Source organism: Camelus ferus, chromosome 26, assembly GCF_009834535.1.
Source record: "Camelus ferus isolate YT-003-E chromosome 26, BCGSAC_Cfer_1.0, whole genome shotgun sequence".
NCBI classification, from domain to species: Eukaryota; Metazoa; Chordata; class Mammalia; order Artiodactyla; family Camelidae; genus Camelus; species Camelus ferus.
The window spans coordinates 651,165-675,605 of NC_045721.1; the positions used below are offsets into that span (position 1 = coordinate 651,165).

General features: G+C 47.7%; 1 protein-coding gene across 8 annotated transcripts in view; it reads right to left on the minus strand.

The window, feature by feature from the left end:
* Positions 1-3,949: 3,949 nt before the first annotated feature.
* The window catches only part of INTS10 (integrator complex subunit 10), a 32,920-nt gene continuing 12,428 nt past the window's right edge, over positions 3,950-24,441 (minus strand). For 4 of the 8 annotated variants that reach the window (XM_032468326.1, XM_032468333.1, XM_032468332.1 and 1 more), the window contains exons 10-18: positions 21,612-21,765; positions 20,226-20,308; positions 19,361-19,513; positions 16,311-16,419; positions 11,205-11,284; positions 10,249-10,411; positions 9,206-9,299; positions 6,431-6,508; positions 3,950-4,403 (exon numbers count right to left, since the gene is read on the minus strand). In XM_032468326.1, the coding sequence (XP_032324217.1) occupies positions 4,157-4,403; positions 6,431-6,508; positions 9,206-9,299; positions 10,249-10,411; positions 11,205-11,284; positions 16,311-16,419; positions 19,361-19,513; positions 20,226-20,308; positions 21,612-21,765 (1,161 nt within the window). In that variant the 3' untranslated portion in view covers positions 3,950-4,156. Of the gene's footprint in view, positions 4,404-6,370; positions 6,509-9,205; positions 9,300-10,248; positions 10,412-11,204; positions 11,285-16,310; positions 16,420-19,360; positions 19,514-20,225; positions 20,309-21,611; positions 21,766-24,441 lie in introns of all 8 variants that reach the window. The other 4 variants (XM_032468331.1, XM_032468329.1, XM_032468330.1 and 1 more) reach the window with 4 other exon arrangements.

A 24,441-nucleotide genomic window follows, 5' to 3' on the forward strand; every position in this document is an offset into this window, starting at 1 on the left:
TAAGCGATACGCTGTAGAAGCCATGCCCTATAACAGTGCAGCTTCGGAGATTTTTTAACACCTTTTGTTGAAACTTTGAAATTGGGAAAACGCATCACCCGACCTTGTCTTCAGTTGCACATTTGTGTATATCGTCTGCACCAGTGGAGCGAGCCAGCGCCTTTCTCCTGGTGATCAGCTTTTGTTGGGCAGTAGTTCCAGAACGTTGCTTTTCTTCGGGCTATGTGTATTTCCAAATTCCAGGTTGGTGTAAATGCTCGATGTTTGGATTATGTCATAAAATGCCTCAGACTCCATACATCCCTTATCTAAATGTGTGTCAGAACACTCACGGGACAAAATGTGCCCTTATCCCGCTGGCTTCCTTCGCAGAATCCGCCCCAAACCACGAGGACAGCGGGCCTCGCTCCCCGCAGCACCGAGCCCACGGCTCCCCACGGCGTCTGTCACCATCCTGGTTCTGGTGGGATTCTCTCCTGACCACTGGGACTTCCCTCTACACAGGTCAGTTCTTTTTCTGATTATCCGCTTTTCGTGGCTGTTCGTGCTTGTATTTTGTAAGTAGTCACAGCCTTCCATTTGCTAAGTAAGACCGTTTTCCTTCTATTTGATTAAACTCTGAATGTCATTTGGCTTGTCAACAGGTACCTCCGCCCAACTCCTGCTCCTCCCAGGAGATGGCTTGTATCAGTTTAACAAATCACAGGGGAAAAGCTGCTCTTGTCAAAGACAAACCAAGCCAGACACTGTTAGTGCAGAGTGTTTAGCGACACGATTGCAGTGGGGAGGAGGGTCCAGTGTGAACGGAACTACTTTCCAGAAACAAAAGGCTGGAGACTTTCCCCCCACCTTTCAAAAGATTGAAGTGTAGTTGATTACAATGTCGTGTTAGTTTCAGGGGTACAGCAAAGTGATTCAGTTACATACACGCATACATATATAAATACATGAGAGCGTGTATATTCTTTTTCAGATTCTTTTCCATTAGAGGTTATTGCAAGGCGAGTGCTGGCTCACTGGTGGGTGGAGTCAGGGTCCTGAAGACTCTGGGGCTGCTGCCCACCCACTGGCAGGTGAAGGCAGATCCTGGGATTAGTGCCGGCCTGCTGACAGGCAGAGCTGCTTCCTGGAGTCTGGCTGCAGGGTCCAGGGACCCCCGAGCTCATTTCAGATCACTGGTAGAGGTGTGCTGGTTCCTGGCCCAGTTAGGTATGGGGTCCACAGTATCCTGAAGGTCGCGTTGGTCTGCTAGTGGGCAGGGCTGGGTTCCAGCTGGTCCCAGGGCAGGGTCTGGCCTGCTTTTGGCAGACTCGTTCTGCAGGCTACGGGATTGTGGTTTTTCTGCTTCTGGTGTCTGTCCCCTGATGGGTGAGGCTGGCCTAGAGGCTTCTGCAGGCTTCCTGGTGGAAGGAGCCAGTGCTCACTGGTGGGTGGGACTGGGTCCTGGCCCTCTGGTGGGCATGGCAGGGTCTAGAGGCATGTCCAGAGGCAGCTGTGGGCTCAGGAAGTCTTTAGGCAGCTTGTCTTCTGATGGGTGAGGCAATATCTCCAGCCAGTTGGTTTTTAGGTGGGAGGCATTCCGGCCCTGGCACCTGCAGGCCTTTGGGGGAGGCCAGGCCTTGGCGCTAATGAGCCAAGATGGTAGCTGCCAGCAACAGCATTCATGCTGCTAAATTCTCCCAAATATGCCTGCCACTGGGTCCTTGTCCTCAGGGTGAGCCACAGCCACATCCCCCAACTTCCCCAGGAGACCCTCCAAGACCAGCAGGTAGGTCTGGCCTCGGCTCCTGTCAGATTACTCCTCTTTCCCTGCGTCCCAGTGCACGTGGGATTTTCTGTGCACTGTTTACGAGTGTAGCCTCTATTTTATATCACGAGTCTGCCCGTCCTACCCATCTTGTTGTGGCTCCTTCATGTCATCAGCTGTAGACCCTTTCTGGGAGGCTCCAATCTTTTTTATCAATAGTTGCTCTGCAGATGGCTGTGATTCCGAGGTGCCCACGAGAGGAGGTGAGTTCAGGGTCTTTCTGCGCGGCCACCTTGGGTGATCTTCCCGGGCTCAAGATGTCGTAAAGGCTGACTGGCTCAGGGAAGGGACCGAGGGCTGTGGTGGGGCTGGTCCGCGTGACTGGGCCACCTGGGTTCGTTCACTGGTGCTTTTCTGGAGAAGCAAACTTCTGTCCCTGTGCCAGGAGACAGTGGTGCAAGTTGAAGCCAGGTCCCCATGGGATTTGGCCCCAATCCTCCCTGGATGTTTGAATTTGAGAGAGAACTCCTTGAGGAAACAGTTCCAGGAGGCAGTTTCACGTCACATAGAACAGGGGAAGGGTTTATAACTGCCAGCTTTCTAAAGTAACTGCCCTAAGAGGGGCTTCAGGGGTCATCCTCTCATCGCCGGGTCTGGGCTGGAACAGTGAATTCTCCCGACGGCACTTAGCTTTCTCAGGCAGGCGTTTTCAGGGGGCTGCAGGCATCCTGGTGACACATCTAAAGCTGCTGGAAGGTGAGCTGGACTTTGGACGTCTCAGTGCGGGGTCTGCACAGACCCTCATGTGCCGGCGGTCTGGCGCCCTCTCACGAGCCCGTCCCGTCTGCACACTTGGTCTGAGTGTCCGTGCTATCCCGTGGCTCTCGCCCTGCAACTCTGCAGGAGCAGTGCCACTGATCGGAGGAAAAGGTTATGAAACCACAAGGTACCAGAGTGTTTAATTTGAGAGCTGTTAGGGGACAACATGCCATGGTGAAAAAACAACAGGATGGTTTAATATTTGTAATCAACTCATGTTACAGCGATAGACTTTAAAATGAGCTAGTTAAAACAGCTTCTGGAATCAGATGTCTATGACTTAAATCACCTTAGTGATTTTACTATCTCTATAAAAAGGGTCTCATGTAGAGAAGATGTCTACAATTTTTAATGCAAAGTAACAAAACTGGGCCCCACAGGCCGACAGAGCCTGGACTAGCCACCTCTGGGCTTGTCCCACACCTGAGACACCCTCACTGCCCGTGGCCTGCTGTCCTGGAGCAAGCGCCCTTTGGTTCTTTCCTTTCCTTTTTCTTCCTCTCTGTAGACGCGCAGCCTCCCAGCTCCCCGTGTCCCAGGAACTTGGCTCCTGCTCGGCACGAGCTGGTTGGGACCACTGACCCCGAAATGGGGCCTGCAAGGGGGTCCCATGAACAGCCTCTGATGTCAGGAATCTCCATCCTCTCAGATCACGCTCAGGGCCTCACTGTGCGTGTGCAGCTGCACCGGCACTGGACCCCCATCGCCTCACCCCTCCCCACGCCTGCAACCTGCTTACACCCCAAACACGCCGGTCTCCTCGCCTGCGCCATGTTGGGCCAGTGGACCTACTTGGGAACAGTAACTCAACTCCTGAGCTCTTTTCAGTCTTAAATCCCCCTCGAAACTGCTGTTCATGTGATGCTTACCTGATATGTTTCGGGAACAGCAGAAAAAAGAAATGGGCCTGATGGCCGACACCACTCACACACAGAGAGGAGCGAGGTCCCATCCCAGCACATTGCTTTCTGTCTACACCAGCTCGTGGGGGACGTGCCAGTGTCTGTTTTCCGCGATGACTCTGAGGCACAAAGGAATGAGCTTGTCCCTGGTACGGGGCTAGTGAAGGGCCGGGTGGAGCCGGGGTGGAAGCCAGGCGTCTGGCTCAGGGCACCTGGGGGACAGCGGCCTGCATGGTGGTGGGGGGGTGCCCCCCACTCCCTTCCTAGGCAGGACACCCCCCCTCCTATGGCACCTTCAGGGGAAGTTCACTCAAGTTCATTTCGGCATAAAGGTTTTTGGTATTAAAACGTCCTGAAGGAAAAAGTCTAGCATTATGTTGATACGTAATACTCGCCAAAGCCTAACTAGAAAATAAAATCTTGCGCTAACAGAAGGAAATGTCTTTTAAAGTAAAGTACAACTTTGGAAACTCCTAAGATGTAAAATTTTTTTAAAATCCCAAATCTAGGATGCTTTTATTTACAAAACAGGTTGATTTTTTTGTTTTACAAAAGTTACAAAAAATGACAAAAATAGAACTAGCTTCTCAGACTCTTGGGAACCACTTCTCAGCAGCCAGGGAGCTCAGACTCAGGGCCGTCCGTCGCGGAGCGGGGCGTCCCCGGGCTCCGCGTCCCGGCCGGCCCGTCAGGCCAGCGTCTGGAGGAGCAGGACCTTCTCGTTGACGCAGAAGCGGTGCAGGACCAGCATCAGGTTCTCCCCGCAGCGGGACACCTGGCGCTCCATGGCCAGGCGGAAGTCCTCCTTCACGCCCTTGGTGATGCCCCGAGTGACCGTGTGGTGCCTGGGGGCGGCGACAGGGAGACAGACGGGCGGCACGGTTAGCAGGCCTCCGGGCCGGGGCTCTGGGGCAGGGTCCAGCCTGCCCCAAATCCTAAGTGAAAAATGTAACAAGAAAGGAAAGCTCTCAGCAACCCTCCCCCCCCCCCCCCCGACTGCCCGCTCCCTCAGGAGGATTAACCTGGGGCAGCCGCCCTAGAGACGAAGGCTCCGCGGGGGGCAGTGCCGCCCACTCTGCTCGGACCTCCCGCAGCCCTGGCGCCGTGACTCCCGCACAGTCCAGTTACTCTGGGCCGACAGGGTCCGGTCCACACTGGCCCTGACCGCGAGGCCGCAGCGGGGCAGGGAGGCCTGAGCGAGCGTGGCCCGCAGCCTGGGCAGCTCAGAGAGGCTCGGAGAGGCTCCGCCGGTGCACAGCGCCCGGCGCAGGCATGTCTCTCCCTGCCACGCCAGGACGGGCCAGCTCCTCCGGGCCGAGCCCACCCGGACTCACGCCTTCTGAGCAGAAGCGGGAGGAGCTGGGGGCTTGAGACCAGAGTCTGGCACCGGCGGGGAGAGAGAAGCAGGAGCTGCTGGGGAGAAGCCTCCTGAGGCCCCGACGCGGTGGCCGAGCCCAGGGACCCGCACGCGGGAGCACTGGCTGCACCCCGAGGGGTGTGCTTCAGAGAAGGAACCACAGAGGAATTCCCAGGAAACTTCAGACACCAGAATGAAGGAAGGAAAAGACAAACCTAGCAAAATTCAGGGGGCTCAGTCAAAGGAAAGGAGCTCTAACCACTAATTCAGGAATTTGTAGCGGCCACCTCCACGCCCCGCCCTACAGCCTAACGTCCCTCACACACAGGGACAGGGGTTTCAAATTAGATTTTTATGTACTGGCTGAAATAAAACGGTTGAAACCAACTCTAAAATGTTTCTCTTTTTTTGGCGGGGGAAGTAATCAGCTTTATTTACTTATTTATTTTTAGAGGAGGGACCGGGGATGGAGCCCAGGACCCCGTGCATGCCAAGCACGTGCTCCAGCACTTGAGCTATGCCCTCTCCTCAAGATGTTTTGTTTTGTTTTGTTTTAAAAACCTGAGTTACATAAAATAAGTACAACAGAAGTCACAAAGCTGCAATGTAACAGAAGGAAAAAAAAAACCAGGCCTTTTAGAAGAGCAAGGAGGACACTGGGATGCCCGTGGACACTTCAAAGAGCTACACAGTGAAACAGCAGTGCCACGGAGAAAACCAGCTCTCTGTGGACGTTTCCAGTGAAGTCCGGCTGGGTAACTCAGGAGTGAGGACACAGGGTCAGTGAGCCCAAGATGCACCCCCTTCAAGCTGCCCTGACACGCTTGCTGCTCCTGGGGGACCCAGACTGCGACCCCTGACGGGAGCCCAGCCTCTGACCAACTGAAAGACACTGGTGTTGCGGACGCTGAGCTTGGGGGCGTGGATGCTCAAAGCACGCCCTCCCCTGGACGCTAGTGGAAATGCAGGAGAACACTGCTGCTCCAGGCCTCAGGGGGTCTGTATGTGAAGAGCAGAACAGCTCGGCTGCACTTCTGTCAGTCTGTCGCTCAGGCACGCTGGGGTGGCCAGAACCAGTTCTCTTGAGTGTTCTAAGAACAGGAGAGTAAGTGGGGCCTTCTAGACTGCCAAGTCTTTTCAGTTCAGAAAGGTGAGGTCTGAAAACACAGGAAAACACTGTGCTGATGCCCAGACCAGACCCCAACACTCGTCACCGCTATGAAAACCCAAGAATAAAAATGTACTTAGACTCGGTTTTAGCAGCCTTCCAGAGTTACGACCAACTGCCTTAGGTTCTAGCAAAAGAGAATCACACTTTAGTGCCTGAGCTGACGTGCACTTGGCCTCACAGTTTTGTGTAACTTGTGCTATTTCCAGATCCATAATGATTTTTAAATCGAACACAAAAAACACTGGCAACTTATGGAAAAAAAATAAGAAAATGTTAACAATATTACAACCAGATGGTTTGCCAAGGAATGCGGAACAAATTAAAAAATTAAATAAAGCATGAAAAAGAGCACTGAGGAACAAAGAGCTGAATACCATGGGCAGGAAAACAGGCGGACAAACAGCACACTATGAGCAGGTGTGGCCACGTGGTACCTGTCAGCGGTCTGTATGCTGGGCTGAAGCACAGGTAAGAATTCCTGCTGCAGCAACCCCATGGGAGGGCTAGAAGGCCTTTAAAAAACAGCAAACAGCAGCATTCAAACACCCACACCGACTCAGCCTGCACCGAAACACAACACTCCGAATTCAGTGCATGAGGCCGGGGGCGCCGTCCGGGACCGCCAGCCCCACCAGCCCCCACCCAGCTGCTCCGGGGGGGAGTGGCCCTCTCACCGCAGCCCGCGGGGCCCGTGCACAGGCCTCCCGTCCCCTGTCCCACTGAGACTGCTATAAAAAGCCACCACTGGGGACAGGGATGATGAGATGCCATGGGATGGCCGTGGGAGGGCTCTCAGCTCTCCTCCCGCCTGCGCCAGCCCAGCGAGTAACCTGGGGACTCAGAGGCCCTTCCAAGAGGGCTAGGAAGGCTGGCAATGTTTTCAATAAAGAACGGTTGGGTTTAAATTTGAAAAAGTATCGAGAAAAGGAACAGATGGGGGAATCAAGAGTCTGGGCCCCACGGCTTGGCGGCGGAATTCTGCAACAGCGAAGATTAGTGCGTTAGCCCGGGGATCGCCTCCGAGAACAGCCTCCTCCTCCCCGTCTGGGTCCCCACCCCGTTCAGGGCACACACAGGATGGGTTTCCGTCTCACCCAGTCTCAGGTGGCCCAGACGGTGGGAGCATCAGCGTATTTCAAAATAGCAAGAGCATCACCTGCAGGTAACCGGCAAGGAGCTCGCCCCGCTGGTCGCTCAGGCCCCTGGTGCCTCGCTCGGCGTTGGTGCCCCACCTGCTGCAGCACGGATGCCACAGCCAGGACAGACCCCCGGCCTTCCCCGGGGGAGGGCGTACACCGCTCACAGCATCGCTGCCACTCAACCAGAGGGCCCGCTGTGGCTTCAGAGCGTTTGTTTGCAACTCAAAGGGGAAAGGAACACACCGTTTTACTCAAGATTCCAGTCGCCCCTCAGCGAGCAAGAGCTCCCAGCTCACTCAGGGCATTCCTCCTGCTGCGGTTTCCGCTTAGGGCAGGCGGAAGGCGGCCTCGGGTAACCTGGGACTCCCACAGTCAGGTCGCCAAGTAACGGTCCCTAGTCCTGCCTCCCAGCTGATGGAGCCGCAGGTGTCTCAGGAGGCTTACAGGCCATCTCCAGGGATACTGACCGAGCTGGGGCGGGGGGCAGGCACGGAACTAGTCCTCCAAAGCCTGGAGTACGGGCTCTGTCCCTGCCCGACCCTCCACGACCCTTTACAGTCACACGGGCTGGGAGTCCAACAGCCCCTGCTTTGACTCCTCATCCTGGGGGCTGTCTGCACGCACCTCGCCCTGCAGCTCAATAAAACCTGGCTGAGGAAGAAAGTTCGGTGTCAGGAAGTCTGCGAGTCAATGCCGATTTCCTGACAACCCCCTTTCTCACATTCCCACAGTGAAGCACCGTGCACGGCTCAACTCGGGTTTAACCCTGAGGAAGTGGAGCTGATTCTACTGAGGCTGTCTCCGTATTAGAATTTGTTTGCGTGGTGAGTGTTAATGGGAATTAAAGAAAAAGCTATTAAAGGTACATCTGTATATCCTGCCTCAAAACCTAGGAACCACAACAAAGAAGGGGTGATCTTGGCTCCCCTATCAAAAACCAATCTTTGTTCCCAAACACCGTTAAGAATATTTTGATCCCCGTCATTATCTTCCCCTGGTTTTTATTCCCAGTCCTGGGGAAGACGAGTGTGCCTGGTCCCTCCGTCCAAGCCAGCTAGCGCACAGAGGTCTTGTGCTTTCATTTTAAATGTTTAGAATATTGAGTGACATTTACACGGTGAGGGACAAGTGCCCGATGGGACATCGTGCTCCCTATTTTGCAGACCCCTGAGGTTACTGGGCCCCTGAACAGACATCTCCTACTTTCCCTCTCTTGGCGTTTCTAAGACTCTCCAAAGAACAAGACGTGGAGTTCTGCTTTCAACTGAAAACTTGTTCCTTCCACAAGTGAGGGAAAAAGGAGGACGTTTCAGCCTTAGCAACACTTTCTTCTCACTCAGGATTCGGTCTCCTGCAGTGACCCTGACCCTGACCCTGACCCTGACCTACAGACGCGCTGGATGTGGAGGACGCGTGAACATCACACCATGCGTGGCGTTTGCAGCAGAGGATAAACTGTCCAAACTGCAGTGCGTACTGGAGGGCAGAAGCAGGGTTTATGAGCTATTTAAAAATCATAAATGGTCACTGACTTCATCCAGGTGTGGGAGGCGTGCCCGGGCCAAGCCCCACCCTCACTCTGGGGCAGGTGCGCTCTCCTGGGAGGCACCCAATGTAAGCCATGTGGGTCGCTCAGGAGGGCTTCACAGTGAGCTCTGAAAATCCAAGTATAGTTTATACACAGTCTGCAGTTCTTCCTAACGCAGTACCTCTTGAATTAAGCGTGGCTCTTCCTAGTTAAAAGCACTCTTCATCTAATCAGAAATTATAGGACCCACCTATATAAAGTTCTGGAAAGGGAAAGATATCATGAAAGAGATTTTTGCCTAGTGAATAGCATCAAAAGTGACAGAACTGCCCCAATTTACGCAATGTTTTATCAGAAATGCAGGTAAAGAAACGCCAAGTATTTCAAGAGGATTCCCAGAGTCAGACGGACTCTCACAAACAGGGGCCAGGTTTGGATCCCTTTCTACTAAATGTGTGAAAGCTACAGAAATCCACAAACACTTCCCACAGCACACGAAGGGCAGGCACACGGCACAGAAGAGCAGAAGACAGTCCGCTTACTTGATCAGCATCCCCTGGTTGGGGAGTAACTCCAGATGAATCTTCCCGCCTTCCTGAGTTCTCAAGTAGGCGAATTCCTCCAGCATATCGATATCTGCAGGCCAGGTTCAGGGGAACCACGTGGGAATGCGAGGCGCCCTGTTCTCTTGGAGGAAGAGATGGGCTCGCGGCCAGTGAGCAATCTGCCCACGGCCACCCCACCAACACCTGCAGAGCTGGTCCCGGAGCCCAGGCCTGCCGGGTCCCACCCCTGACCACTCCTATGCCAACTAAACGACCGACCGCGCAAAGAGAACCACATTTTTCATACAGGTGATGATTAAACAGGTCCTATGCGGTCATAAAGGCAAAACCTTTTGTTTCCTTAAGAAATGGTGCTGTATCTGCTTCCAACTCCCCTGGCCCCAAAAAGTTAAGAAGTACTGCTCTGGGCGCCTGGACAGGTCTCTGCAACCCAGAAATGATGAATTAAGATAAGCAATGAAGTAAGAACACCAAACCTTCGATTCAAAGGTGGTCTGTCCGTAATAAACAGTATGAAATACAACACTCCCTCATCATGACAGCAACTGGGGGCTGGGCGGCATCGCTGGGCAGGGGAACTGGGCCAGCCGGGACTGTAACCACTGACCCAGGGGACAGCCAGTGCTCCAGGGGAGGCCCCAGGGGCCCCCTTCTCAGATGAAGGCTAGTGAGTGATTACATTCTATGGCCCAGCCAGCCCTCTGCACCTGCCAGGACCCTGCCGGCTCTTACTTCAGGCATCCCTGGGCACCTTCCTAAGAAGTGGCTGGAGGTGGAAAACGGAACAGGGCTGTCACTATTCCAGATTCCCTTGTGAAGCCTTTTATGACTTTCACAAGACCAACTGCCACAATCCCATTTTTAATCACCATTCTGTCTCTTATCCCCCCAAATCAAGGAAACCCTTATTTCTACCCCAAATGATTCATTCATTTTTGTACCATGCATTCATCCTAAAATAAGAAAATTAAAAATTAAAAAAGAAAGAATTTCTTATGCTTAAACAAGAAAAAGGATACTTGTAACATAATTGAAAAAATTCTCATACTGGAAATTTCCCTGCTGGCAAATCTTACTGACTGCTTTCAGGAAAAGGGTCTCTCCCCGTGGCCACTCCTGCTGAAGCAGCACGATCACGTGCCCCAGGGCCATGTCGTCCCTGCTGTCCGTGAAAGCTCGCAGCTGCAAGACAGGGGTTTATGCAGACACGGAAGGAAGAGGAAGTCACAGCTGATCTAAACACACCAAATATCACTACTCCCCCCCATCAAAAAAAAAAACACTGTCATATGGAAATGTGGGACAAAGGACCCCGGAGTCAGGAGGGAACAAGCAGAAAACGAGCCAGCCTTGCAGACATGACAGCTGGCGGTGAGGAGGGAGGGTATCTGGGCGCCTCCACGGGCATCCTGGCGGGAGCCGGACAGGCCGAGCTGAGTGTGGGAATGAGGGTGAGAGGGGCTGAGTGGTTCTGGACCACAGAAGAGGAAGCCCGTCCACTCTGGGGCTCTGCTCCCCCACTCCCCCTGCAGCCGAGGCCTGGCGAGCCTTCAGCAGTCGTGAGGCCTTCCCAGCTCTGCTGGGCCTGGCATGTGCCCATCCGAGTGCCGTATCATCATGGTCATTAACTCCCATCCCTCTCTGAGCCCAACAGTACTTGCGTCCCCTTCTTCTGGAGCTAATGCACTCTGACTTGTATGCTGATTCATGAAACACCAATGGAGCACTACCCCGGGCCAGGTTGTCTGTGCATCCGTCCCACGCGCTCTAAACCTCTCAGGGATGGGGTCCTCTCCTCCTCATCTCTGCCCAGCGTATCTGCTAGTTCCTAGCCCTGTGCTGTCCTCGCCACACCAGCCTGGGCTTTCAAAGGACCAAACTAGCATCCGTGCTCAAGGCTCTTGATTTAAGTCATTCCAGATCATCGGAAAAATCTAAATTGAATTCCTTTCACATGAATCAATTTGAGGCTTACCTTGAAACAAGCTAACATTAAATGCAGGCAGTAGGGCATGATAGCCTTGCTGGTACAGGGGAGAAGCTTCAGATCGGAACCTAACAAAAGTCCACAATGTGCTCGTTAGCAGCAAAGAAAAGCTTTGAAAAGCAAACATTTAAGATGTTTTCCTTAAAAAAGAAAAAAGAGGGGTAAGTAACAATCATATGATCTCAAATACAGTTAAGCCAAAATTATATTTAGAGGAGGTGAAATTGGTTTTTGAGTCGTCTCTGGATTTCATTTCTCAACCTAAAGTTGCTTCACATTTGAAATATACAGAAAATGACAGAGAATGTTACAAACACCGCTGTGCTCAACACTCAGCTTTATAAAATGTTGATAATTGCTTTATATTTTTATTATGTCTTTTTTTTTAAGGGGGGGGTAATTAGGTTTATTATTTTTTAACAGAGGGACTGGGGATTGAACCCAGGACCTCGTGCATGCTAAGCATGCACTCTACCCCTGAGCTCTCCCCTCCCCCATCCCGACATTTGCTTTAGTTTGTAAAAATTTCAATATGAAGTGTCACAAATTCAGTTTACCTCTCATGTTCCTCTCCTCCCTCCCCTGAGGTGACTACTATTCGGAATGTGGGGTATACACAGGAGTGATAAACCCCACACAGGGATTTTTTTTTTCTCCAATTGAAGTATAGTCGGTTTACAAGGTTGTATCAATTTCTGGCGCACAGCATAATGCTTCAGTCATCTATATACCTACATATATTCCTTATCATATTCTTTTCCACTGTAGGTTACTACAACATATTGAATAGTGTTCCTGTGCTATACAGTGGGTCCTTGCTGTTCATCTATTTCATATCTAGCAGTCAGTATCTGCAAATCTCGAACCCTGATTTACCCCTTCCCACTCCTTTTTCCCCTCCGGTAACCATGTTTGTTTTCTATGTCTGTGAGTCCGTTTCTGCTTTGTAAATGAGTTCAACTGTAACACAGGGACTTTTATTCATACACACCCCAGAGATGTTTTGCATGTTTCCAGCCTACTGCATTAACCGTGTCACAGCGAACGTATCCTTCTGCAGATTGCTTCTGATAGTACCTGTGGCTTCCACTGGTTTACAACATTACAGTGCTCTGTTGGTTACTCAGCCCACAACTGATTTGTCTGTTCTTTTATGGTGAACACGGAGATTTCCAAATTTTCACTATTACAAACAGTGCTGAAATAGACATTATTATGTATATTTTCTGTGCACTTGTGGAAAAAACTTTAAAGGCTGTTTTTCAAACCAAGACTTATTTAATCTTTTCCCTTACAGTGTGTGCTCTTTATATCCTAAGTTCTCTACCCCAAGGGCAAGAAGTAGCGAAAAAAATGCACTTTTCGCAAGGGGGGTCCTGTGCACACACACTCACATGTGTTTATACAGCTGATCCCTGAATAACACGGGTTTGAACTGCATGTGTCCACTTCTATGCAAATTTAAAAAAAAAAAATGTACGTAGTCCCTGCATTTTCACTTTACAGATCCTTAAATTCACTTAGTGGTGGGGAAAGGTCTGTGTGGGATTAGAGATCACACATGTGGAATCAAAACAACGAGGGTTTGATCTTGTAATAACCTGTAATGAAAAAGAATATAAAAATGAATATATGTATATATATATATGTGTGACTGGAATATGATGCTATACACTAGAAATTGACACATTGTAACAGACTATATGCCAATTAAAAAAATTTTTTTTAAAAATTCTAGGGTTTGAGCCCTGATTCTGTCCAGTGTTTCAGCTTCCTGCGCAGGGGTGAGTCACTCAACAGTTCCTTTTGTTTTTGATGTAGAGAGAGACGTGCCAGGATTTTCAACGACTGGAGTGAGGGGGATGGGGGGGGGAGTCTGAGTTCCTGGGTTAAACCTCACATCGTTCAAGGGTCAACTGTATACTTAAATATTTGTGAAGTGAAATTTCCCCTTTTTATTTAAGGTACATTCATTTTAGTAACAGTGTTAACAGTCTGTTTCATTTAGAAAGAAATTTCCTGGTTGAAATTCAGGACCCAAGCTTGGAAATCACTCATCCAAGGTCTATACCCAGAAGCATTACGTAAGCAAGCGGTAAGATGCTCTGTCTGGCTCTGCTGAGCTGGTCTCCACGGTGACCGTAGGACCGCGCACCACCCAGAGCACGTGGGCCATGTGCGTCTTCACGCCCTGACCGTCAGCCCGGCCACTCCTTACTCTCCGCATCCTAGTGTGCGTCAAGCGGTAGCTCATCACTTTAATCAGAATTTCCCGCCTTACTAAGAGGTGGAGAATCTTTCCAAATAGTTTTTGGCCCTTTGGATTTCTCCTTCTGTGAATATATTGTTCACATTTTTGCCCATTTTTTTGGGGGGGGGGGAGGTTGGTTATTTGGGTTTTTTTGCTAATTTTAAGGAGCTCTTTCAAAATTCTGCACACCAAGTTTTTGCTGAATATATTAGGCGCTGGGCAATTTTCTTATCGTGTATGGCTTATCGTTTCCCTTCAATCATACTCTCTTTGGTTGGTATTTTCATCTCAACATGAGCAAATTCACTAATCTTTTACGCTTTGTGCTCTCTGTGGCTTAAGTCCTTCTCTAATGAGACGGCATTAAGTTTTTCTTCATTTTTCTCCTAAAAGTTTAGAAGTTTTAGTTTTCATATTCAAATCTTAAAAATGTAAAGGATTTTTGTGTAGTACAAATGTTTGTTTTCACATTCGGATCATCAGCTGTAATGCTACCACTTACGAGATAGGTTCATTCGGCCCACTGACCTGTAACGCCACCTGCTTCTTGGCTCTCCATTTCCCGCTGGTCAGTACTGCGCTTTAAAGTAAGTCCTGATGCCAGTTAGGTCAGGTCTTACCCACCTGATCTGTTTCTGTTCCACAAAAATAATTTTTGAAGGGGTATGGGTTATACCTACTTAACCTTTTGTTATGGGAAATTTCAAGCATATAAAAAGTAAACAGAATAGTATCATGAACTCCCATGTACCTCAAAAAGCTTCAATGATTATCAAAACTGTCATGCTTTTGACTTCTGGAAAGCTTTTAGTGTCCTAAGAAACCTGCGACAAAGATATGTTCCTCTAAAAAGTGTTAGTTAGCATTTAGCTTTTCCATTTGGCCTGTTCCAGCCCCAATTAATTTCTGTGAATCCTGTGAGGCAGGGGCCGAGGAGCCTCTGCCTTCCCCACGAAAATCCTGGGTTTAGCACGACTTGCTGAAAAGGTTTTGCTTTCTCCACTGAACTACTTTGGTGTCGTGACTGGAAACCACTGGCCCGTACTTCCATGGGTCTGTTTCTGGGTTCTCCACTCTTCTGCCAGTACTCTCTAGGTATCAGCAGTGAGTCCTGTGAGGCAGGGTGGCTTGTCCACCTCTGTTCTTTTTCAGAACTGTTTCAGCTGTTCTAGATTGTATTTCCATAAAAATTTTTGAATCAGCTGGTCAATTTCCACCAAAAAAAAAAAAGTCAGGATTCTCACTGGGATTGTGTGGAATACTGCAGAGACATCTGGGGGAGAACTGGCACCCTAACAGTAATGAGTCTCCTGACCTACAAACCTGATTCTGCACATCTTTCATTAAGTTTATCCCTAAGCGTTTTGGGGTTTTGATGCAATTCTATTTGGAGATTCTTTCGGCTTTTCTACGTAGCCAAATATATAGCTGTGAATAAAGATGGTTATTTTTCAACCTCTGTTTCTTTTTCCTGCCCATTGTATGGGCTAGAATCTCTAGTATGTGGATTTGAGGTGCTGTTCTGTTGCTGGTCTTGGGAAAAGCATCTGACATTTTTCATAGTTAAGTGCGATACTGAGGAAGTTTCCTCCTACTTCAGTTGGCTAAGTTTTTTCTCATGAATGATAAGCGTGGACATAACTGAATTCTGCCTGCATCTATTCGGGCAATCTTACGATGCTGCTCTGCTAATCTGCTGACGACGTGAACTGCAGTGCGGGACTTTCCCGTGTTAAACCTGGTCGTATGTCCACTCGCGTTCTGTTAGGAACGGTGGCACCTGTGTTCCTGGTGGACACTGGGCTTTAATGTTCATTTCCCGTAATGTTCTTGTTTGGTTTTGCTTTTAGGGTTATGCTGGGCATAAAAACTGAAGTGGGAAGTGTTCCCTCTTCCTCTATTTTCTCAAAAAAAAATGTGTACAGGGTTGGAGTTATTTCTTCCTACATCTTAGACAAGATTCACCAGTGAAGCTATTTGGACCTGGAGTTTTCTCTGCGGGAAAGTTTTTGATAACAAACTTAATTTCTTCGATAGACATAGAACATTCAGATTTTCTGTTGCATTTTGTGCCAGTTTTGCTAAGTTGTGTTTTTCAAGGAATTTGTCCATTTCATCTAAATTGCTGAATTTATTGCATGAAGTTATTCGTGACTTAACTTTCTGACTGTCCTGATTTTACTTGGATCTGGAGTGACAATCCCTCTTTCCTTCCTGAGATGGGTAATTTGTGGTCACAAAAGCCTAATGTTGTTAGGGGCTCATCAATTTCATTAGTTTCCTTTCAAAAAATCTACTTTATTAGTTTTCTCTATTTTGTTTCCTAATTCATTAATTTCTGCTCTTTATTATTACCTGTTTTCTACTTTGCTGGGGCTTAACAGCTTCGCTTTTTCTAACTTTTAAGGTGGAACTTAAGAACAGAGACAGTGGGTCATTCTTCTTCTCTTATAAAGCATTATAACTCAATTTACATAGTTTTTCCAAGCAATGAGCAACTTGAGGTGAAGCTCAAATCAGCCCACGAGGGAGATGCTGACAGATCCTTCTTAACTAATCAATCTTCAAGTTTTCCTAGAATTGGTAAAGATGGGAAAAGGAGTTCACCACCCAGATTCTCAAAGAAAGAACAAATGCAGGAGAAGAGAACCCTGGAAGAAAGACAGAGTCACGGCTACTTGTGACATCACAGCCAAGAAACAGTGTGGCGGGCAATTCGCTGCTTCTACGATCTGTCAAGCTCTGGGGTCACAAGTAGCATCTTGTAAGGAACCACAGAAGATTTCCCAGCCTTGGGCCCTATATCTGTTTTTACAAAATAAAAATAAAACTTGTCACTGTACCTTTTCTAAACTTGGGCTTTACTTTTGAGGGTTCTTCTTGTGGTTTGCCTCCATCTTGGATGGGGAGGACCATGTGGCACATCAAATCAAGGACTTTCTCACACGTCGTCTGGAGCAGTCAAGAGCAAAAGAAACCACATGAAGTTTCTGACCGAAACCAAATCTGCGTGACACTAAGACATTGGCAGCACGCAGCGGGGCGATCTGCACGGGGCTGGGGCACTGGGGCCTCCGGACCCTGTGCGACCATCACTGTCTGCTCAACAGCGAATGGAGAAAAATAACGAAGATTAAACCTATGTACTAGACCATTCAGGGAACCGTAACTCAATTCTTTGCTGTTAAAAAACAAAAGAACAAAACAAAAATTCATCAAGTTTTATCTAAATCACCAAGGTAACAGCAGAAAGGCATCCAGAAGAAGCATGTCCCCATCTTAAAGACATTTACTAGCTCACTGAATAAAAATTCACAAAGTGGGACATATGGTAGAGGGGTAAATGGTATGTTTAGAGAACAATTTAAAAAGAACTAGAAATACACAGGCTGAACAGGAAACGTTTCAGGCAGGAAGGTTAGCTGGATCTCAGCTCTGGAGGGGGAAAGGGTTTGGAATGTGGAAAAGAGAAAAAAGGGTCTTCAAAGGAGAAGAGAAAGATGCGGGGAAGGCCGCGTCCTGGTTTTGGGGATTCGCTGGAGGGGAAGGGGGCGTGATTTAGGAAACAGGTGTGAATCTGGACTGATGACAGATGCGCTGGTGGGTGAGAGGGGCCCCAGGGCCACACTGAGCAGGGTGGTCCCGACCCACAGAGAAGAAGGCACCTTCAGTCTCCCCATCAAATTCCAGTGGTGACGGTCAGAGGTCAGAGTCCGCCCAGGGAGCACCCTCTGTGTGCCAGGCACAACCGCCTCCTATCCCCATTTCACATCCGTGTTTCCCAACCTTTCTCACATCTTAGCATGTTCAGAAAATGCTATTTGTAAGGCTGCTCAGAGCTGGCAGCAAGTGATCCAGGGCTTCAGCTGCTCCGAGGCTGAGGGGTGGGAATCTCGGCACATCTAGAACCCACCCGTGGTCCCGGGCTTGTGAGGCTCCAGCTTTGGGAGGTGGCAGCTGGGTAGGTAAGAACTTGAACCCTGGAGTCAGACGGCCTTGTCGGGTATCCTGCCCCAGGTCAGAGAAAGTAGGGGTGGGGCCGGGAGTTAACTCAGAACCATATCCTACAACGCCCAGCTCCAGCCAACCATTTCTGTAAATCTTTCCTTGAGGACATGGGCCCCGGTGAAACCAGCTTTCCCTGAATGCCTTCCGCACCATTAATATAGGATTCGTACCATTAAATTACCATTAATTTTGGATTTTTAACTTTTATATAAATACCCGCACTCTTCTCTCCAACTCAAAGGACATGTCCTTGAATGCAGGGCTCCCCCCGGGCCCACACCCTGCTTGTGCTCCCCGCCCCAGCACACAGCTCAACTCGGGGCACCCGGGAAGCCAGCACTTCAATTAAGTGGAGGGATGACAGCAGTATTTTAGAGCAGTGACCGTAATTTATAGGGTTGGAAAAGAGGTTCCAGGCAACAAACTTGGTTAACAGCTGTGGGTTAGAGCGGTGGCAGTGGAAGCAAAAGCCACAGCACCAGAAGTAGCGGTGCCGTTCCGGAAGGGGCAAAGGGATCAGCTCGAGTGGAAGCCCCCCAGGACCTGACAGCTTGTGTCTGAGGCCCAAAAACTAAGGAAACACACATGAGGACAGGACGAGCTCCAGCTGAAGATGGGTAGTGAGACTCAGGAATCACACAAGGTAGAAACTGAGGATGAAGGCCTGGCAGTGATCCGCTCAGAGTGGGTGCCCAAAGCCCTCGGAGAGGACGAGTTTGCGGAGATGGCCCAATCTACCGGCCTATTCCCTGTTCCCTACTAAGGTGCAGACCAGAGGGCCATGGGCAGCTAACTCTGTATGACGTGTGTGTTACCTTTGTGGGTAAGTATGTGCTCCCTTACATTCTCAGAAGGAATTAATAGAAACTTCAAATGATGTACCTGGTGACGACATAAAGGGTGGTAGAAAGCATGTCAATTTTCAGTGGACACGCTTTACATGCTTGCTAAATGTTTCTTTCTAAAAATCATCATGGCAAAATGGATCACATTTCAAAGTTCATGTTAAAAAAATCTAACTTAGTGATCAACTTAATGTATAGAGAGATGAGAAGAAATCCGAGTTTGTGTGTTAGGTCATGGTCTTGAACTGACCCAGGAACTGTGTACAAAGACCGTGCTGACGACCCTCACTGAGTGCAGACGTTTACCGTTTTTACGGGGGTGCGCCCGCCCCTGCGGCAGGAGGGGCTCACGGCATGGAGGAGCCAGGCTGTCGCACGCCTGCTCCTGCAGCACCCCCGGGAGGTGTTGCTTCCCCGTAAAAAGAGAACGTGACGTTCAGATAAGCTGTCGGGAGTCTGCTTCCCACTCGGTGAAGGCCTCTCTGTCCAGGTACCAAGGGCCTGACTCCACTCTAAAGGGATTCCCGGCAAGGAAGTAAAAAGCACCCTCCAGCAGACGGAACAAGGAGCAGGCAGTGTGAACAGTATGGAAGCCTTTATTTTGTGGCTGGCTTTATTCCTTTGATAACTGTGTAAGTTTAAAAAGCTAAAGCTCTAATCTGTTCTTAGAAACAAGGATCAGTACATATATGTAAACTGAAACAAATGTGCAGTGTACTGTATGTATTTACATGCAATATAATGTGCAGGCGCAGTCCAACTACAATAATTCTACCTTTCTACCTAATAAAAAGAAAAAAGTTAGAAAAAAAAAAGAAAGAAAGAAAAGTATTGAAGCCTGATTTCAGGAAGATGTCGTAAGGAGGAAACGAAACAAAATCATCCAGATTTTCACCAGTAGATTAGGTGATAAAGTCGAGGCAGATGATCAAGTTTTAAGTAAACATGTAAGGAATTAAAAAGCCACTCAGGGCGTAAGAGGAAGCCCCGGGGTGGCTGAGCGCACCTGCAGGTCCCCGTGCTCGGCACCCAGTACTCACTCTGTACTCCCCCAGAGCGAAGTGGCAGGTGGCCAGCTGGATGAGCGCCCTCTGATGCTCCAAGGTCCCCTGTCCCGAGATCTGCGGCTGAGGGACTGATCCCTGGAGAGCTGCCAAGTGATGCAGGCTGGCTATGGCCTTTTTATACTGACCCTTGGAAGTCACAGCAGCAAGGAGGGAAAAACTGCCATTAAAAAAAGAAATCTCTGACCTAATTAAGCAACTAGCAAGCAAGTACAAATCAGGACCTCTGTGTAATCAGGGAGAAAGAGGAGACTTAGCAACAGAGCCAAACCAGTTTAGTTACAGCAAGATGGAGGGTCTGTATGGAGGTACTTTATAAATACAAAATACTAAATAAAATAATGTCAGCCCTTTGATAAAGGACATCCCGGATACACCATTTCTTCGTAAATATTTTACTATGATACCATCTCTCCTTCCTGAAGGCTGGAGGCCGCACCCTGTCCACTCAACAAGAGGCTGGAAGCCCTCGTCTTCTTACTAAACCCTCTCTCCCTTCTAGGTCTGAGCACCTTGAGGACAGCAGAGCCAGGCAGAAGGACCCCACCAGGGCAGGGAGGAGGGGTGAGGAGTGTCCACCTTTTACTGAAAAGGAAAACTCTTACTTCTACAGAGGGGTGTGACTGCACACCCCAAAGGCAACACAGAATGCGTGGCCTTGCCGTCTGGAGTTACTCTGAGGTGAAAGTGGACCACGATCTCGTCCCCACTGAGGACAGAGCATTTGCCCCTGGAGTGGCGGACCAGTCCACGGGGGGCACACGCCCCCCTCCACGCTGAAGACGCCTGCAGTAACAAGGGGCCTGTCCAGACACAGGGACTTAGACACACATCACTCTACCTGATAGATGATCATATCATTCAGGAAGATTCTCAGCCAGAGCCAAGTATCCGTCTTCCAAGCCAGACAAATTCTTGTAAACTCTGAGCAAGAATTCAAAAGCAAACTTACCAAAAACATGACACACAAGCAGAGAATAAAACTGACAAACCCATCAAGAGGACAATGGTCAGAGAGGCAAATTACCAAAAAACGGAAGGAACTTTAGGCTTTGGTTTCTAAAACAACGGTCTAGTGGGGAGGGTACAGCTGCAGGACTATAAATGGCAGAGCGCGTGCTCAGCACGCACGAGGTCCTGAGTTCAATCCCTGGTAACTCCTCTAAAAATAAATACACAAGTAAACCTAATTACCTCCCTGCCTCCCCCTTCCAAAAAACAAACAATGGTCTAGACTTTCAATTAGACAGGAAAGTTACAATAGGATCCCTCCCAGTCGCGCATAAGAAGTAGTTTCATCAGGCATCGGCATTCACTAAGCACGTAGCATGTGCTAAGAGCTATGAAAAATGCTTTTCACACATTACTCATTTATCTTTTGAACTACTTTGCCTTCACTCAGTTAGAATAATAAATACACGACACTAAGAGTTTCACTTTTTTTAAAAAGTCAATTTATAACTAAAGAAAACAAAATCCTCTCCAAAAGCCACACACCTGCTCTCAATTCGAGGTGTGACAAGGAGAAACCGAATGATGTGACGTTTACTTAGAAAATGTGACATGATGCATCGGACAAGGGCTCTGTAGAGGCAGGGTGACAGAAGCAGGCCAGGGACGAACGCCCACTGGCCAAAGGGAAGTAATGGCCCTGATTCCCAAAATACAGAAAAACATGCTGGTCAGCAAAGCGGGAGTGATTTCTCCGTGGTGCTGCCATGCACAATGGTGTCAGCTGCATACGGAGAAAACTCCCTTCAGGTTATGTCTACACTCAGACAGGCTTCCTGCAGTGTTTGGATGTTGGGCTTTTCAGGCAGTGGAGCTAACGCAGGCAGAAAGAGTGCCACCTTCTGTACCATGAATTACGTGTGGCTGGAGGAAGGTACAAACCAGGGGGAAAGAACAGCTAAAAGCACAAAACAACCCCAGCAAGAAAAAAAGAAAGGCCAGCAATGTAAATTTTAAAAAACCAGAACCTCTCCCTGAAACTCCAGCCCAACCCTGATTATAATTCCGCGACGGAGCTAAGAGGTAAGTGGTTGTTTGCATATGAATAACTGATGAGGTATCCTCGTGAAAAAGATTCCTATAAAGTGTGGGCACTACTGCAGTCAGTGTAATTAGCCTTAGTGATGTGACATTTCAAGTAGCATAATGAACCTTCTGGCGCGATGATTTCATATAAAACGTGGACCCACACAAGGGGGCGGGCATAAGAGCTTACCCTTGTCAAGGAATTCTAGGGAATAGAGCAGCTCCCAGCTCTCTCGGGCCAGCTTAAAGCTCTCTAACACCTCGATCGAGTTAGCAAGCTCTGCCTTGTTGACGACAATGTGACGGTTCCTTCCTTTTGCCGGACAGTCTTCGTCGTCCGAACTCTGCTCAGGGAAAGGACCAGGATTAACTCAAAGTGGTAAGATAAAGAGCCATGCACTTGAACACTACCATGTTTATTACTGCCAGTTCTCATTAGCATCTGAATTTTCTATCAAAAGATACTACCATGAATATAATGAAAGTTTTTTTGAATTGAACAATTTAGCTGTAAAAATATAAAATTTTCATTCTTTCATTCTCACACACTCAATTTTTACTTTTAAAATCAAGTTGACGGTCTCCTGATGATAAATTCTAAGCTTACGCTGGCTTCAGAGTAAAGCTACAGAGTTAAAACTTCCAATCACTTAAAAACATATGAATGTTATCACAGCCAAAAATGAGATTTTCACATTCAGGAATAGAGCTGAATTCAGTAGCACCTGTTTTATAGCTTACTATTCCCCCCAATATGTGACATCATCTAATTTGCTTCCAACAAATAGTTTGTTGTGTAGTAGAATAAAATGAAAGCCTGAGTCCTGTAAGAAATAATCTGGAGAAAAGAAGGTCACGTATCTTGTTTACGGCACAGAACTTCTTCCACAGCCGCCCGATGCAAGGTGCTCGGCCAGGAATTACATCTGCCTGCAGTTATCCATTAACGCCCTCTGTATTTTATAATAAAAATTCCTACTTTTCTGGCTCTTCATCTCAAGCAATATAAAGCCAAAAAAAAGAGAGGGCCTCAGAGGAAGGCAACCACTGCAAATGCCACTGGGTATGGTCAGACTTTTTGCCAAAAGGAAGTAAAGGCGAAATCTCCACTTAATTTTATTTTGCTAAAAATTTCTTGAATCTTTTACTCCACCCAAGGTCATTTTTATTAATTCAATGACCCCAGTTAAATCCTCCCTGCAGATTTTTATCCCCCTAAGAGCATTTTAAAATACGTACAAGTATTTCAGCTAAAAGGTTCAATCCTCATAAACAAAATCGACAAACCTCTAGCCAGGCTCACCAAGAAGAAACGAGAGAGGACACAAATAAACAAAATAAGAAATGAAAGAGGAGAAATTACACCTGACACCAGAGAAATACAAAAAAAAAAAAAAAAAAAAAGAAAATACTATGAACAGTTATACGGCAACACAATGGACAATCTAGAAGAAATGGATAAGGTTCTAGAAATATACAGCCTGCCAAAACTGAATCAAGAAGAAATAGACAATTTGAACAGACCAAACACTAGAGGTGAAATAGAATCTATAATTAAAAAAGAAAAAAAAAAACCAAAAAAACTCATTGCAAACAAAGTCCAGGACCAGATGGCTTCACTAGGGAATTCTACCAAACATACAAAGAAGAACTCATACTGATCCTTCTCAAACTCTTCCAAAACAGTGAAGAGGAGGGAATTCTCTCAAACTCATTCAGTGAAGTCACCATCATGGTGATACCAAAACCAAAGACACTATCAAAAAAGAAAATTACAGGTCAGTATCTTTGATGAACATAGATGCAAAAATTCTCAACAAAACATTAGCAAACTGAATCCAGCACCACACAAAAAAGATTATTATACCACACTCAAGGTGGATTCATTCCAGGGTCACAAGGATGGTTCAATATACGCAAATCAATCAATGTGATACATCACATCAACAAGAGAAAGGACAAAAACCATACGATCATTTCAATAGATGCAAAAAAGCATTTGATAAAATTCAACATCCACTCATGATAAAAACTCTCACAAAGTGAGTACAGGAGGAACATACCTCAAGATAATAAAAGCCATTTATGACAAATCCACAGCCAATATTATACTCAACGCTGCTAAATTCTGGAATAAGATTAAGGGTGCACACTCTCACCACTTCTATTCAACATAGTATTGGAAATCCTAGCCACAGCAATCAGACAAGAGAAAAACAAGGTATCCAAAGTGGAAGAGAAGAAGTAAAAATGTCACTGTATGCAGAAGACGTGATACTCTATACAGAAACCCTAGAGACTCCACACAAAAACTATTAGAACTAATAAACGAACTCAGCAAGTTAGCAGCATACAAGACCAACATATGGAAATCTGTTGCATTTCTTTACACTAACAATGAAATATCAGAAAGAGTAAAAAAAAAATGTTTTCTAAAATCGCATCCAAAAAAACAAAAACAAAAACAAAAACCCAGGAATAAACCTAACCAAGGAGATGAATGACCCACACACTGCACCATAAAACACTGATAAGGGAAACTGGAGATGACACAAAGAAATGGAAAGATATCCCCTGCTCTTGGATTGGAAGACTTAATAATGTTAAAATGGCCACAGTACCCAAAGCAATCTACAGATTTACTGTGATCCCTATCAAATTACCCAGGACATTTCAACAGAGCTGGAACAAATAATCCTAAAATCTATATGGGATCAGGAAAGACCTAGAATTGCCAAAGCAATTCTGAAAAAAAAGAACAAAGCTGGAGGCATAACCCTCGCAGACTTCAGACAATACTACAGAGCTACATTAATCAAAACAGCATGTTATTGGCATGAAAACAGACACATGGATCAATGGAACAGAATGGAGAGCCCAGGAAAAAAAACAGACCTCTGGTCAATTAATCTTTGACAAAGGAGGCAGGAATATATAAAGGAGAAAAGACAGTCTGTTCAGCAAGTGGCACTGGAAAAGCCAGACAGCTGCATGTAAATCAATGAAATGAGAACACTCTC